The sequence below is a fragment of the Armigeres subalbatus genome, chromosome 3, assembly GCF_024139115.2.
Source record: "Armigeres subalbatus isolate Guangzhou_Male chromosome 3, GZ_Asu_2, whole genome shotgun sequence".
Classification (NCBI taxonomy): domain Eukaryota; kingdom Metazoa; phylum Arthropoda; class Insecta; order Diptera; family Culicidae; genus Armigeres; species Armigeres subalbatus.
In genome coordinates this window covers 240,518,778-240,537,066 of record NC_085141.1, presented here as the reverse complement: position 1 = coordinate 240,537,066, position 18,289 = coordinate 240,518,778, and the positions used below count along the sequence as shown (strand labels likewise).

The following is an 18,289-nucleotide window of genomic DNA, read 5'->3' as shown; positions in this document are numbered from 1 at the left end:
GACTGACGTTATTTGACTGATTTTCTCATTGGGTCAAACAGATTCCATTCATTATACACGAATTGATTTATTCTTCAAAATTTAGATTTCTTAGGCAGCACACTTCGTTTAAAAAGTACCGAGACAGTCATTTTCTATAGTTGCATCAAAATTATGATATTATACGAAACCTAAAATATAAGAAAGTTATTTAACAAAAAATATAAATTTATCGAACAATAGGAAAAGAAATAATTTTAGAGATACCGTGAAGGTTATTGGTTAACGTTTATTCACTTACGTCGAAAATTCGTATTATATCAAGGCATACTTGATGAGTGCCAATGTTTTCTACCTCTAGAATGTCAAACTTAAAGGAACTTAGGCCGCCACACGAACGACCGAAGTGCCAACTTGAACACTAACCATCAAAAAACATATGGGGGTTTGTGACTTCCCTACAAACGCTCAAACATGTTCGGCGAATCTTGACTCCGCCCAAGACAACTCAAACCAAAATCAAACCGCTTTGATTTTTTCCAACCGAGCCGCCAACTGTCAAATGGTTGTTCGAACAACTTCGTACACGGTCAAACAAACCGAAGCGTTTTCTTGGGGGCGGAGTCAATGTTGGTCCAACGTGTTTGAGCGTGTGTACGGTACATAGTGAAGTCGCACAAATCCCATATATTGTTTGATGGTTGGTGTTTAAATTGGCGCTTCGGTCGTTCGTGTGTGATATTGTTGGTCGAATAAATTGAATGTTCGCCCCGTTGGTATAACATGGTGGATGTTTGACTAAATGAGAGGTGGAGTCAATGTTGGTCAAACTGCTTGACCATGTGTACGTTGCAGTTAAACATCTCAAAGTCACCCTTATTCGCACTACTCAGCCAATAAGAGCCACTGTTGCCAACTGAAGCTCGAACCAGATAGCTTGAACCGAAGTCTAGTTCTTCGATGGAATCGGAATCTGAATTACTTTCCAGGTAAAAAACTTCCGGCTGACAAAAATGCCTTCCTACGTGAGAGTTTCACGTTCTAACTCCTTGCAGTAAAGTTGAATTGTTTGGTTACGATCGGTTTCAGTTTATGATGAATTCTAAATAATATGTATTCCATTTATCGGTGTTATCCAATGGTCTTCATCCGACGAAACCTTCCCCATACATAGTTTTTACGCCTGAAAGCAACAAGTACCAATTTCCACGCTAACTTTTATTCCAACTTTTTCAACAAAATAGAGTCTTATTTATGAAATTCTCACATTCACTTGAAATCGAATCGTGCCAAAAAAAACGTGTTCAAATCATCTGGGATCTGTATATTAAGAAAATACCTACTCCTGTCGTAAACTGAAGAAATTTTCAATCATAAATTAAAATAATAACAAAAACAACGAAATTGAAAAATCTTTGAGTGTCATACATTTAATGTAATTGATTCATTATACACTACTTTTTTCTGCAATCACTGTGGTTTTCTTGCAGTCCTCCTTATGTATGCGGGTAGTTAAATCGTGTTAAATCCATGTGGAAGCAAACCCCACTAATCAATACACAAAATATGTTCAGCAAGCTATTACCTGCCATCTCATGTTTGAATAACTGTATCAGCATGAACATAACATTTTGAACCAAATATATGCAACACTAGCCAAGCTATCCTGCGTGATGCATAAGTAGTGGAAACTAAGAAGATCATTTATTAAACGATTCCAATGATGGGTAGCACGCCGATCCTAACGGCTTCTCTGGAAGCAGGTATCTTAAAGAGCTGAAAAATACACATACGTAACTGGCCAGGTCAGGTATACAATGTTTGCAAACGGTCAAACCTTTAACAAGTGTGAGAAATATGAGTACAAAGTCAACAGCTCATCGTCGAAGATCAGTTGAATTGATTACAAATGGAATAAACGCTAGTGAAATTCCATAACTTCAGTGTTTTTGGTGAAATGTTTGCATCCATGGTGATTTACATCCAGTGCTCTTCTAAATTGAGAATTGTTATACAGCATAATTTTTATCAACGGAATACAAGGTAATTAGAACTAATTAATTTATTCATATTCTGGTGTTTACCTCTATTATACGACTTGCCATATCCTCTGTATCAATTACGTTTATGATCAATGTCTCCGTACTTTATCGATACATTTTTCGAAACACGAACTCGATGTAATTCAATGTGATGTGATTCAATCTGATTCAATTATGCAATCTGATTCAATGATGCAATCTGATTCAATGTGATGTGGTGCTATGTAGGTATCTTATTCTGCTAAAGAACTTTCGTGAAAGCTATAGTGCTTTTAGGGGGAAAATGAATTCTAAGAAGCACGATAAGGAGAAAGAGAATTGAAGATGATTAATTTGAGGTCGCATTACGTCCCCTAATCAAATAGACAGTTATGGAATGGAATCTATTTTACGTAATGCCAACAGGTTTCTCGTGTACAATGTGTTCAAATCATAAAACCTTTGGAATATAATAGAACGGAATTGTAAAAAGTTAGTATTTCGCATAACTATTACTAAAGATTGATCGTTTTACTACGCAGTCTGCGATGAACTTTAAGGTGGCACGACTCAGTTTCAATTCAGTTACAGTTAGCTACACATATGAAAGATTTCGAATATCCTCAATCCATTATTCCATTATGGAACGTACACACGGTCAAGCAGTTTGACCAACATTGACTCCACCTCTAGTTTATTCAAACATCCATCACGTTTTACCAACAACGGCACGAAGAATCAATTTATTCGACCAACAATATCACACACGAACGACCGAAGCGCCAACTTGAGCACCAACCATCAAGAAATATATGGGGGTTTGTGCAACTTCACTACAAATGCTGAAACATGTTCGGCGAACCTTGACTCCACCCCCGACTACTCAAACCAAAATCAAATCTCGCTTAACTTTTCAAAAGGTCCTAAGTAACATTTTTTTCATGATTTAATCTGAATAATGCAATCAACGTATTTCATGTTAATCTGTTGATTGCAATACTCAAATTAAATCATGAAAAAAAATGTTACTTAGGTTCTTTTGAAAAGTTAAGCGAGAGATCGTTTTAATTTTTTCCAACCGAGCTGCCAACTGTCAAATGGTTGTTCGAACAACTTCACACACGTTCAAACAAAGCAGCAACCGAAGCGTTTTCTTGGGGGCGGAGTCAATGTTCGTCAAACTGCTTGACTGGTGTGTACGTTGCATTACATGTCGCCATTATCAACAATCTGCAACCCGATATTATCGGCATTTGACACCAGTCCAACCAGTTGACATGCAATCAACGAACGGTGGAGAGTCGTCGGGAGAGTCAATATAAATTGCGTGAACGAACAGCAGTTGGTCACTACTGGTGACGGATGTCATTTTTTCATCCCAAATGAAATCGAAGTTGAAGAAGCACCCGCATTTCGAACGACGTCGCCGCGCAAAACGTTCACTTTCTGACCTAGAAAATCACTTTCAAGATGCCATGTCAGAGGACTGCCACGCCGCACCGTGCCGGCCGGACAGTCCGGTTCGGCAACTTTTCCTGTGGCGGGCAGCGACGTCGATGACATCCGTCACGTTCTTCGGCAGTTTGCGTGTTTTCTTTCTTTTCCCGCGCGTTTGATATCGAAAGTAATCGGCGGTATTTATTTGTTTCGCCCAAAGGGATGATTGGCTGATTATGTCACTCAAAATTTAGCAAACAATTTTTACTGTTTTTGTACAAAATTGAGCGCACAACATGGATTAGATGAATATAATCGAAAATTTCAAAGGAAAATAAATTGCTGGCTAGGTTCTTTTTAATGCATTTCAATATTGAGTTCTCTAAAACCAGAATCACCAACACTAATGTGGGTGGTAATCCAGTAGCAGCATAAACAAACAAACACAAAACATAACAAACACTGTATAGCAGCAAAAACATAACGAACACGGCTGTTAAATGTGACAAAATTGAGGGCACAGTGGATGTTGTTCAATAAAATACGATTTTAAACGAAAAACTAGAAACTAGGGAAAAATCAGAAGGGTTGTGTACAAGACACGACCGCAAGATATACTTAGACGCAAGATATACTTAGAGAGAACCGCGAAATAATGCGCCTTCCCACTTGAAGTTTGTTGCAATAGGGTGGTCCCACATTTTGAGATAATTTTTTTAACTTCTATATTTCTAATTTTAGCATTGTACGATGTTCTACAAAGTTGTTCCTTATTTAATTTTGAAGCACTTTGCTGAAGAAACCATTGTTGTACGTCGTTTGTATCATTTGTTATGATAATTTCAAATAATATGGTAGGGTGACGCTAAAAAATCAATATTTTGATTATAGCTTTTCAGTTTTAATTTTCATCGAAGTGACGTCTTCCACAAAGTTTTAAAAAATGCACGTTTTGGTTACATATTGCGGATCTTTTGTATTTTTGCCTGTATTTTTTAATGGGGAAAAGGGAGATAGAACCAAAATGTTTGTTTCGAACATCAATTAGTAGGAAAAAAAAGCTTTCTCGGAAAGTACGTGTCTAGCCTTCCCGCTGGGGTCGTGGTTTCGTACCCCACAGAAGGAAGTGATTATCTCCAATACTTTTTTCGATCTAAATTTTTCATATATTTACAGTCCATGTCCACTATCACGTTTCGAGTATTAGGTCGAACTCAGGTATATATTTCAATCGCTGAATACATCAGCGTATATGTAGGTCCTGTAGGTCCTGTTGGACTGATATGATTAGGGTAACCTAATACACTCCACAGCACTGTCACTTTGGATCACAAAGTGATTGCCGTTTCCGCTACAAGTGGGTGCTTGTCACATCCTCCATTCAGATTCGATTTCTTGCCCGAATCTGACTCTGAAGTTGTACCGCTATTTCTCGAAAATGCATCCTTTTCTTCCGTTAAAGACGTCTTCTCAAAGAAGCGCTTAATACTGCATCTTTTATTTGGTGACAACTTTTTAGAACACCAGAGCGAATGACCGCTGCAAATCATCCGCACGCTTGATTCTGCGCTCATTTTGCAGTTCTTGTTTTGGACGATCTGGATGAGCAGTACAAAATAATTTGAATAGTTTCTGACACGATTTAGATTTATCCATTCTAGTTCTCAGCTATTTCCGTTGCTTCCGTTGTAATCAATTTGTAATACCGAGAGCAATACTACCGAAGTTTCCTAATTCCGTAAATTCCAGGCTGTATTCGCTTCCCCCTGCCTTTTATAAAGTGTAACAAAAAATAATACTTAGCTCAGCAGAGAAGTGTCATCTACAAAAAGATACAGAATACCGCCTTCTGAAGGTACTCGCATGTCCGAGGTGAACACTGAACAGTAGGTGCCTGAGAATGCTGCCCTGGATTTGAACACGCTTCGCCGATTGAGACCCGGAATACTCTCGTCGGCAGATCGTTGTGGATGATTTTGAACTGGGAAGATTGTAGCGATGAAGTGTGTACAGTCACGGTGTTTCCGTTGATTTACATACTAAAAATGGCTGATCAGCACATGAGTTCTGTGAGTTAAACGAAACCCGGAAAACAATTATTGCACCCTATTTTTTATATTATGCATTAAGATATTGCGTAAACATACAACGTACAACCACCTTATGCTCTGTATTTTGTAACAGGTGGCAACTAAAAAATTGAAAAGAATGGCTCGTGATAAAAAAAAACACAAAGAAGTACAGTTCAATCTGATATATGTTATACAAAGAGTTGTCCTTAGTCTTCAAACTTAGATTAATGAATATTGGCATATGGTCCGTGGTTCGCCGTGCGGCGCAGTTTAGTCTTGCTGGTATAACATGACCACTGTACGGTTCTACCACATCGATTTTTGGAATGCTGCTTCTGATCCTGCTTACGAGTTGCGTCGCGTCTTTGGCCTTACAATCACCTTTGTATACAATGGAACTGAGTAGACCTAATAATGCTATGACAGTTTTCGGAACATTTTCACGTTTAAAATGTTCGACCGTGTGTGTGACAATTCTAAGGATTCATTCACATAAAGTCATATTTCTGTAAAAGAATTACTATTCTGAAAGAAAAGTATTGAAGTCACCCAATTTTTTAGTTGCCATCCGTTATAAGGTATCTTATAAAATTTCAATTAAATAGTAATAATGATATTGTATTTTCACACAATGAAATATCATTAGTGACATTGAGAAAACATTGATTTAAATAAAAAGTAGCGTTGTTTCTTTTTCGTAGAGAGTTCGGTATGTTCAAGACAAAAGTAAGGTAACCGTCTATTGAAAAGTTGTACGATCTTCTTAAATTAAAAGTTTATACTTTCAAAAACTCATTGTAAACCTGTCAAATGGAAATGGTCCACTGAAAGTTAAATACTTTTAATCAGAAAACATACATTTTCATTTATCCACAAAAAAATAATGACACCGAAAAATAAAAGTTTATTTTTTTTATTTTTCCATTCATTCCCACCCACCAGTAATGGTAGTTCCAAATTTTAAAATAAAAAACTAACTCCGAATTAGGGTAACTGTCCTATTTTGGACCCCTAGAAGAAGTACATCCCAATATATGTTTATATATATTGAAATACAGGTTCGATATGGTCGGAAATGACACCATTTCAAAGATGAAAGTCTTATTTATGAAATAGAAATTCGAAATGAGCTTCAGTTATTGATAAATCAGTAAAATTTCCCATTTTCTGAAATGAAAATATTCTTTGTTTTGAACAGTGCAACATATTTTGGACACCCCCAATTTAGCCTCTGCAAAGTGGAATTTCTAATTTTACTGGTCAATTGAGCCGAATCCAAGTCTTATCTTTTGATTGGCATGCATCAATGAGAAGATTCCTGCGTTTTAAATTTACAATTTCGACAAAAACTTATTGTGTACGTTCTGAGATTTTCAGTGATGTATACAATATTAATTTCCTGAAGCCAATGGGGGAATTAGCAGCGGCATTGTTTAGAGTTCAGAAATCAGAAAAATGTCGCCCAGGAGGATCCAAAATGTGTAGGGGTCCAAATCAAGTTGGTTACCCTAAGTCATCGTTAATTTGCAAAGTTGAGAGGCATTTGCTTCAACCTCGAAGTGAAGTAATTTCGGCTATCTCGGCAGGATTGGCACGAAGATCAGGAAAGTTAATGGCATCGTCGTCGTCCACGTCCATGTTATCCATCGATTATGTTATCCATCATCTTATATAGTACAAAAGAAAGCTATTGAAAAGTTCTTTAACTTCTGATATTCTAACAGATCCTCATGTTCTAAACTTTGTACAAAATTTGAATTTTAACAAAAATGTAAAAAAAAACAGATGTTTCACCTAATATTAGAAAATTTGAATCAACAAAATGAAAATCAATCGAATGCATTCTGATTATGTCGAGATGGTCAATATTAGTCATATTTCAAATAGCTCTCATGATTTGTTAGATATATAATGTAACTATGGTGCAAAATCAATTTTTGTATCCGGTAGCTGTCTTCCGGGTCCGGACAGTGAGTTTTTTCATGCGATTATTCTTTGTACCGGTCAATTATTTCTTCTTGATGAAGTATCAGAAAACCATAAAAATAAGCAGAAATAAAATTTGAAGATGTCATTTAAAATGTAGGGAGTAAGAAATTGAGCTGGTGAGTCAAATAAGCTCTACTAACACGTGTTAATATCTACGGGTTAGGGACAAAAGGTCGAAAGACAAAAGGTCGAAAGGACAAAAGGTCGAAAGACAAAACGTCGAAAGACAAAAGGTCGAAGGGACAAAAGGTCGAAAAGGACAAAAGGTCGAAAGGGACAAAAGGTCGAAAGAACAAAACGTCGGACGGGACAAAAGGTCGAAAGGACAAAACGTCGAACGGGACAAAAGGTCGAAAGAAAAAAATGTCAATAAGATCAAAAAGACGAAAGGGACAAAAGGTCGAAATAGACAAGAAACTGAAACGGAAAGAATCAATCTCGCAACAGAGTTGGCCTACACAGGTGGCAAAAAATCTGCTCTTTTATTTTTCACTATTTTTAACAATTAGATAAAATTCATTCAGTGAGTACAACTAATAGATGGATGTTTTAATGGATTAGATGGATGATTTAATTATTAAAAATGGTGAAAAATAAAAGAGCAATATTTTTGCAAACTGTATAGGACAACTCTGTCTTGTGCAATACAGGTTTTATTTCAACGATCTTTTTTATCTCTAACAGAACTATCTAGATATTCTTAATATTGTTTCATAGTCATTACTCCTTCTTTGAAAATGGCTCATTCTTCAACTTTGATTAATGTGATAAGTATGTAATTTCTGCTTGAATTTAAATGCATTTCACAAATTCCTTTGGAATACACAAAACTTGTTATCAGCTTGTTCTTGATCGACCTTTTGTCCTTTTCGACCTTTTGTCCCTTTCGGCCTTTTGTCCTTTTCGACCTTTTGTCCCTTTCGACCTTTTGTCCTTTCGACGTTTTGTCCTTTCGACCTTTTGTCCTTTCGACCTTTTGTCCTTCCGACCTTTTGTCTTTCGACATTTTGTCTTTCGACGTTTTGTCCTTTCGACCTTTTGTCTTTCGACCTTTTGTCATAGATTCAATATCTACAACTTGAAGCAAGTGAAAAATATTACTATTCTAAATGATGTCTTTACTTCTGACACTTTTCTGAACCGTGAAAATTTTCAACAAAATTCATCATCAAAATACATCGTCCAAAAACGTGTTCTGACGATCAAATATAATTTGTATGGATAATTAATGATCATATTTTGTGTATATGCTATACAAGTAAATATAATCCGGATGCTTAAAGAGTTTTTCGTTACATGGCTTATGTGTACGGCACTGGGGAATCGCTCCCTACTTAAATGTTTCCATTGTTGAAATCGCAGATTTTTAAAGTTTTAAAAATTACAAGATATTTATTTTTGTAGTTCTGAAAGAATTCCAAGATATTTTCCCAGAAACGGGCTTGGTGATCATATGGCTACCACTTATGGCTCATCCGCAGGAGGTCGTGGGTTCAATCCCAGGTCCGTTCCATATATCCTACTTTATACCTTCCCACATATTTCTCATGTTCTAGCAATCGTTAGAACTAGAAATGGGCTTTCATTCCGTTTCCATCTTTTATCCTAAAACCAACAACTTGACTAGTTCTAGCAGGTATCATTTAGAATTCGAAATGAGCGAAAAAGCTCGTTTCGGCATCCAATTAGAATACACCACCCTTTCATTACTATCACATTGGCAACCCGTTAACCAAGACGAACCTCTGCCATAGAACCTAACCTCCAGATTCCAATAAAATTCCACATGAACTCACGGCGAGTGCAGAGGTGTTCTCGGCTTGCAGTGGGCGAGTGATTGGATCATCAATTCCTTCTCATCCCGGATAGGCCGCGAGGAAGTGACCAGCGTTGTTATCGACCATTTAAAATACTAGAGCTCTTGGACTGTGCACATTGAGGTTGGAGAGCAAATCTCATGCTCAGCGTTGGTAGAGCATCGCGCATGAGCTTTTCATCGTTTCGCTCATTCGCTGAAAAATGATTTCGCTCCAAGTGTCAATACCCAACCGAAGCGTGTTTTATGTTTACGTATGGATTTGTTTTAAGCAAAGAAAGTTATTCTGATCAATTTAACGAAGAAGAACACGCAATGATGCAAATCGTGAGTCGAATCATGGACGATTCTCTGGGCAATGAGTCTCGTGAGGTTTGCCTTGCGCTTGATTTGAATCGTAGGTGAGATTTGAGAATTTGAGTTTCCACCAACACTGCTCATGCTTCCATCCATTGGCTCTCTGTGCAATTGCGATTGTTCTGGCCTATCAAGGAGTAGCAAATTCGAATTGCACGGTCATCATGCTCATCATTCTGGCAGAATTCCAAGATGATTTCCTGAATTTTTTATATGCCAAATAAATGTTGAAATGCATATTACCTTGGATGAAACAAAAAAGATTTAAAATCACTACAAAATTCGTGATTTATAATCAACTTGTAATATATCAAAGATATATACATGCTAGCTTGAACTTGGAATAGTTCAACAGCTGTCTTAAGATGAGTTTATTCCATCGAAAACAATCAATTCAAGTTCGAAAGATCAATTAAGCGGTGATTGAAACATGTTAAAGATAAGTTTAGTACTATTCCATTTAATTCAACCCCGTTGTAATCTTTAAAGATATGTATTCCGACCTCAACTGTAAGGCCGTCTCCAGTGTCTCGTACTTGACTCGACTTGACAAATCTTCTATCTTTTTGCACAATAATTTTGAAGTCCGGACTACCCTTTACAAAGATAAAATTTCGAAGCAAATTTGTGGAACCTATCACAGACATTTGTAGAATGTAGATGTTATGCTAGATAAACATATTATCAGCAGGGTGTCCATACAGTCGGGAAAACCGGGAAAAAACAGGAATTGGGCCCGACCGGAAAGAACGGGAAAAATGCGATAAATCGTGAAGCCTTTCGGGAAATTGAACTTTCGATCGCATCATCAACATTCATTGCTAAAGTTATGAACTTTTTTTTCTTGTAATGTCTTAAATAATTATATTAAATTATATTAAAAATATAATTTAAATTATATTAAATTAAATTAATAATGCAAAATGTATGAAACATAGTTTACAAATATCGCAACCCCCCAATTATGGGAAATTTTTTTAAGCATCGTGAGTATTTCATGGTTTCTAATGTTGTTACTAACTTATCACGACTCACTAGTATGTTAGTTATATTTGAAATCTATTCTCTTGAATTTATTTCCTCATTGCATTTCTGACAGTTTCATAATTATAAGGCTATCCCTTTCCTTTACAAATTAAGCTTAAAATAATAGTGATAGCTTAAAAGGAAGTACGAATAGTCCTCCTGACCTGTTAAGATCAAACAAATTTTTGACGGACATCTCAACGTGTCTGTGGATTTATTAAAAACCAGAACTTTTTTTCAAAATAATTTAAATTTTAGTTTTGATCGCTTTTTAAGTTAAGTATTATTTGTAAATCATGTCGAGTTTTATTATTTGATTAGGTGGATTATATTGCTCTAACATCATCATTTGTCGTCAGATATTGCTCTTACATCTGAGCTGTTTGTCGTCAATTTTGGAACGCCCAAACAACTACTTATACACAAGTGAATCACAGCATAAATTGAAAGATCTTCATCCGGGGCCTGAACCAGTTGCTAGAAATTAATGAGGAAATTTCTCGAGGAACCCGAAGAGCAAGGCATTCTCAAGAGTTTCTAATGGAACTTATTGATGAATATCTTCAAAAGTTTCAAATTATGATAAATTAATTCTGATGTTTTTTTTTCATGAAACCGACTAATCTAAAAGGAATTTGAAGGATTCATTAGAAGACTGTGGGTGAACTTGAACAGCTGAATAGAGAAAATTTTAATTAATAATAATTAATTTATGGATTTTTCAATCCAGAATCTTTCTCCAACTTTTTACATAAAAAATAAAAAATAAGTTCCATAAGGCTGTTACAAATATTTAATTAACATTTGGTCCTACTGGTCTCCCAAATGTCAAGAGGGGGAGGGTATAATAAAAAAAAATAAAAATTAAAAAAAAAATTAAAAAAAACTCCTCGGATTTGTTAAAGAATGTTTTGAAAATCCTCAAAATTATCCGAATAATAAAGTTGTTGAAAATAAAGTTGCCTTCTCAAAATATTATTTTTTGGCAAGAAAATCCGAAGGGGGGAGACAAAATAGTTTTTAAATATTTGTATCGGACTAACTTTGAAAATTCTAATATTGGATGAAAATTTTGAAACATCAAATGTTTTGAAAAATCGGCATGAATCAACAAACTTGAAAAGCAAATTTTAACACTAGGTAAGATCGATTTAAGAAAGTGTTTTTGAACTGTTTTTGTATTAGAACCCACAAGAAATTATTCAGAAAAAATATTTCAGCTTTTTAGTGGAATGTTATTATTGTGGATTCTAATGTATTCGATTCCGCATGTGACTAAACGGGTCTAAAAGCTTCCTAGTCCCCCCCTAATAAAACAAACATAAAAATTAGATAATTTCTTGTTTAGATCCGTTGTTATGATATTTTAGTATCATTTTCACCAATCGGGAAAAACCGTGAATCTGAAAACTGTTTTTGAATGGACACTCTAGATGAAGAGGCTTGAACGCCCTGTTTTACCGAGAATCAAAGTAGTAGTTAGACAAACGATTATTATGTAGCGACTATCTTTATTAGATTGACATCCGTAAGTATTAATTTTATTGGACTGCTTTTGGATCCTCCTAGAGATCTGTTTAGTGTCCACGCAAAATTTTAATAACATCTCTTAACATTGACCAAATCCTATTATTCTTCATAGCACAAAGCCATAAATATGAAAAACGATCTTGTGTTTTCAGGTGACTAGTTTTTTTTATAAATTTAAACAATCATCAAGAAGAGTCGGGTAGAAAAAAAATAATCAGTAAGTAGGGTAGGTAATGAAAAAGGGATCATTTGTCCCTAAATTCTATGATTACATCACTGTCGAATTTCAGCACAGAGCTCGTTCATGAATTATCAAACCAAGTCTAAAAATCAACATATTTTGAAAGAAAAATATTCCATAAATTAGATAGCATCTTTTTACTTTTATCAAAGAAAGTTATTGGAATATTTCAAAATTTGATTTTTGACAACACTTCAAAAATCCGTTGTATAGCAATAACAAAAACCATTTGAATAATTTGTTTGAGAAACCGCATACATCCATTTTACACAATTCCAAGATAGCAAGAAAAAACTGTTTTTAAACAAATTGACACCGAATCTTTTCATTTGTTCGATACAGATCAATAGTTTTTGGCAAAACTTAGCTTCCTGGAGCACTTCCAGTTCGAAAACTGCAAGCAGTTCTCCATAATTGCTGTTCAAAATGCGTGTACATATGTAGCTTCTCAAACAAACAAACAGAATTTCATACATGCCCCAACAAACTTAGTTTTTCGTTTTTGTTGTCAGAATATGTACGTAATTTTGGACGAGGATTCAGAATACATGAAAATCTAATTTTGGCCAACAATTTCAAATAGGCTAGATGTACCAGTCGTGGCTATAGCACCAGTTGTCGCTCTAGTGCTTTATATGCCAAATGGCCAATTAAATCACCGCAGACCAAATTCATATCGATAAAGCATATTCATATGATACGATAAAACCTTTGATCTCCTCCAAAACAAGCAAAGCATAATTGTAAAAATTGATTTTGCTTAATTTTTGACGTCCTTTGCACCAGTTGTCGCACTAGTGGTCCCTATTTGGCCAATCCCATAAGAAAGCAATGGGATTTGCCAAATAAGGAACCAAAATTAAGAATAGTGCCACAATTGGTGCATGCGTTCCTATTATGGATTAATCAATTTTGAGGATTTTAATAAATTTTATTGTGGTTTTCACAGCTGTTCTAAGGAGCAGAAAGTAAAACCTTTCGCTTGATATATAAAGTCCACCCACATGCCTTTTACTTATTTTTTTTTAAATAGTTGTTCTTATGTATGGCAACAATTGGTACACCCACCCTATGCACTTTCTCAAAAAACCGGTTCAGTTAAATTATATGTTTTTCAGAGAATCTGTGCAAAAACCGCGTAAATTGATTTATTTTTAGCTGTAATAGATTGGAAATGAGAAAAGAAGTTCAAGTCTGCTCATGTTCCCTATTATGGCACCGTCACTTGGTCGGGGTTCAGCCAAACCGCACCAATTGACTGACTTGTGATATTTTGTTCGCAAAAGGAAAACGAAAAGTATTTTATGTCAAATCATGCGTACATTTGTTGTAGGATATCCTCAGTTATGGCGTTGAACGATGTCCGATGCGATTTATGATCAAATGAATCTGTTACACGAAAACTTTGGCAATACAATTGGAAATTTTTCATTGGCGCTTGGTGTGATTTGGCAGAACCCCAACCACTTAAGAAACTGCCACACAGCCTAAATAATTTTAAAAAAATTGGCTAACAGATTTATTGAGCACAGGATGACGGTTTTCAATGTACATGGGACACGTAAGACATTTTTATTGCTCACAAATAACCTATTCATGACTTTCATGATCCTTTTTGTCAAACTTTCTAAAGTTATGGAAACATGTTCAACATTCATTTCGTTCAAATCTGATGAATGAAAGTACTTAGAATTCAATTCGCGTTGAATTCAAGCGACTTGTGCAATTCACTTGTCTTTTGTCTAAACTTAGCATAAGAATGAGACTTCAAACATGCTCTCAAAAATGACAGAAAACACATCCATTCATCCTAGCCTGAAGCAATTTCCGAACAAATCGTAACGGAAATGCCTACAGTGCACATTTCATTCCAACTCAGTTGAAAAGAATCCCCGAAAAATTTCCCACCGATTGAACTCTCTGCCCATAAAGCCGAAAGAGTCCATTTGCGTAGAGTTGCAATCATCGCAAATGCTCGCTTCGGAAAGCAAACTTCCGCTGTTTTCTAACGTGTTCTTTTTGTCCTCCGTTCTATTTGCAGATTGCCTGCTGAAAATGCAGTGAGTCCTCGTCCGACCGGAACAATGAAAAAGAGAGCTAAATTAACAATGTCCTCCCTGGCGCTTACTCTGCTCTGTTACTGCACCTGTATGCAGGCTCTGGCGAACGGTTTGCCAATTACGTCGAAACCCCTGGACAACAGCCCGGACCATTTGACATGGGACGTGGGAATTGGCGGCAAAGCGAAGAAAAAATCCGACCGATCCATCTTCATCGCACCTCAAATAGTCGGTTTCAACAACTCGCTCTGCCCACCCAACAGCAAACTGGATTACGATGGAAAATGCATTCAGGTAGTGCACATCAATCCAGCAGATATATTGGTGACCAAACTGCAAAGCATACTTGGGAATGGTAATGGGTCACCGAATACCGACACGGACACTGACTACGACTATTACGATTCGTCGGGACCATTCCAGGTGAACCTACCACTCAGTATAGAGTTGCCTGCTGAACAGCCCGCTTCACAACTTCTACCCGAGGACGGGTTCTATGATGGTTCTGTGGTAGAGATACCCTCCAATATCAGAGCGGATGGATTGAAACAATCTTCAACAATGAAGGCTGACACTCAGTCGACATTTCGAACCGAATCGAGCAGAGACCCTATGGATCAAACCGCGGCAGAAAGTCATACCGATATTTCGTTTCTTGCCTTCGAAAGTTTACCAAATGGAACGCTTTCGAGTAGAGTCGAAGTGGACAGTAAGAAAGGAACAGTTGTTCAGAATATTGTACTATCCTCTACATCTGCTGTTCCAACTGCCACGACAGTGGATAATGATGATGCAGAAACTGTCGAGCTATCTAGCACTAGCACTGTTACAAGTAGTTTCACTGACATTGCCTCTACAGCTACTAGCACTGTTGTAGACGAGTTCGGCACATCAACCACAGAATCATTCATGACCACAACAATCAATCCGACGGATCCGTATCTAACCAGTGAAAGTTCGATGGCCTCAACAACTCCAGCTAGTTCCAATGATTCCTCGGATGAGGACATCGAGACTCTGAAAACAGAACTGGCTGAAGAGTCCTTTCTTCTAGAACCATCGGGATCTACCACCACTGATCTACCTTCAACTGATATGTCTGATTTTGAGGTTGATCTCATAACACCAAGTACGGGATCCACTATGTCAGTAGAAAGAACCACAACAGAGAGCTCAGAAGGCACGACGCGTGAAACAGCTACTACAAAAGTGGCGATCCCGGCTTTCCCAACCAGAAGAACTTTTGCATCGCCCAAACCTGTTCAGATTGTAACACCTGTGAGAACCAAATGGTATAGTCCACCAGGTGCCACCCCACCACCATTTATAGTTGCCAGTTACACCCAGCAAGAACGTACCACCAGAGCTACACCAGAAACAACGACCGCTGCTATTCCGAAACGCTCTACCGATGCTCCGCTCTTGATCATCAACGATACCGAAGATGATAAAAGAATTCGCGACAATATTCATCGCCAAGAACAGAAAGATACGCTCCGTGAAACATTGGACACTAATAACCGTTTCGTCTACCATCACTTGCCAGCATCAAACATCCCATTAACAACATTTCCCACTTTAACAACCACCCCAACTAACAACTATGTCGATCAACTGAAGATAATCAACGAAATTGTCGCTGAGAATAAACAACGACACCAGCAGACTGTGGGCAGCAACTCGAGGATTCGTTTCCCAACCAGAGACGAAGACCAAATAGCTGCTGCTTCTAGTAATAACGGGGCAGTTCGGTTTCCTGGATCGGTGTCCAATCGGGTCACTCACCACGTCAATCGGATTCCCGATATCTTCCCAAAGAAAACTCCAGACAGTACAACTCAGCGACCTCCGTTCTGGTGGCTTCCCTCTGGCTGGGAGGTAGACCAAACCGGTCAAAAGCCGATGTTGCTACGGTTCTGGTCACGGATGCCCCTCGTACGGGATCAGTCTCTGACTACGTCAAGCCTCACCAACACCAACAGTAACTCCAACCGATGGCGAGCCACGTCGTCTGGGGGCAGCACAGCTCCGTCGTCGGTGTCACCCAGAGGCAACTCCAGGAGCCCCAGCGAGAACTTTTACAAGGAAGTATCGTCGCAGGACGTCTACAAGGTGATGAACGCCCGTCAGCTTAACCACAAAAGATAAAGTCACCAGCGATAGTCTCGGTCTCTCTTTCTCTCAGCTTTAAGTATTATTTAATTGAAACGAAAATGTGTATAGACAAAACAAAATAACTAGAGGTACAACGATTCAAGAAGTCAAGGATCCCCACCATACCCCCCCTAAGGAAGCACGCACACAAGCCAGGGAAATGTGAGGAGTGCTATATTCACCTTTTTTTAAACGAGTATTTTATGTTTATTTCATGACAAATTGCGTTGCAACTGTGATATTTTACCCCTTTGTTTGTAATCCCTTCGAAAGGAGTATTTTTAGCTCTTAAAAGTATCTTCTTTTGGCACGAAAATCAAAACGCCATTTACTCACTTTCTATTGTGTTGATTTTGCTTTATCAAGTAACTGATAAAATGTGGAAATCGTATGTTTTTTAGGTGATTCCTCACATTTCAGCATGTTAAACTATTTCAATTAGGAGGCCCATTCTATCCTTGTTTATTGTAGTTATAGCATTTCCCTTATACTGTACATATCCACTATCCGTTTCTTCCAGTTTTAATATGTTGTAAAGTCTCTCAAATAAAAAAAATATCAAAAAGAAACTGTTATCAATTATGTCTAAATAATCTAATGTTTAGCGCAAAGCCCCAAACAACCACTCATTAGTGTCCATGGAAAACAAATCAAAACGTGAATATCGTGACAAAAAATACCTACATGTATGTATGTGCCAAAAAAGTGAAAAATTAATGTTTTAAATGGAACGCAAGTAGAAATCATCACCGTTATTTATTAGATTGCGTGTTTTGCATGTTTTTATCATATAAAAATTATGCAAGAGCTATCCAAAAATCCTTCCCTTGTGCACACCCAACGCTACTTGACGAACGAACGGATCCGCTACCTGTAAATATACTTAAGGAAAGCGAATCTCCTGCAAACAGATCTAACCGGCATTAGTACTCGCGGGAAAATAAATGTTTTAGTGTGCATATTGTTCCCCTGCGAACATTAGGCAAATGTTTAATTTAACTTGACTAGTGTTGAGAAGCTAGAGCACAAATGTTCACTGTAATTGCCAAACGTAACAAACTACAAACGCCCGCACATGGTGCCGAAGTGGAATCAGCGTAACAAGCCAACACACAAAATTATTGCAATAATTGCCAAAAGTTTCACTATGTATTATATAATAACTAATTATTGTAACATTAGATTGTACACAAGCATGTACTTGTACTAGCAACCCTCGACGCGCAACGATGCAAATCATCACAAATTTAAAGCACTATCGGAACGAATGTCGAGCATGGAATGAGTTTACTGAAAAATAAACTAACGATCGGTAGCTGCCAGTTTCTACGTTGATCGGAAAACTATTTGATGAATGAAATTGTGAGTTCTGCTTTCTGCTTGGTCGATGATGACTCTCCAGATAAGACATTATTTATTCATTTATTTTATAGACTATTTTCACAATGTCATAATTCTTTTCAGGATTCCTAGAGTCATGGAATCGGAGTTCAAGGATTACGACTTCTAAAAGTTATTTTTGGAAATACCTTTCGAAATTTCCTAGAAGTTCCTCAAGAAACTCCTTCAGAAATTCTTCTAAGAATTCCTTTACAAATTATATTCGG

The 18,289-nt window shown here is 37.1% G+C and overlaps 1 protein-coding gene across 8 annotated transcripts in view; it reads left to right on the top strand.

The window, feature by feature from the left end:
* Window positions 1-18,042, top strand: part of LOC134221273 (mucin-5AC-like) — a 351,796-nt gene extending 333,754 nt beyond the window's left edge. For 7 of the 8 annotated variants that reach the window (XM_062700475.1, XM_062700474.1, XM_062700471.1 and 4 more), the window contains one exon: window positions 14,510-18,042. In XM_062700475.1, coding sequence (XP_062556459.1) covers window positions 14,553-16,676 — 2,124 coding nt within the window. In that variant the 5' untranslated portion in view covers window positions 14,510-14,552 and the 3' untranslated portion in view covers window positions 16,677-18,042. Of the gene's footprint in view, window positions 1-1,858; window positions 2,023-14,509 lie in introns of those variants that run through there. The other variant, XM_062700470.1, reaches the window with a different exon arrangement.
* Window positions 18,043-18,289: the final 247 nt, after the last annotated feature.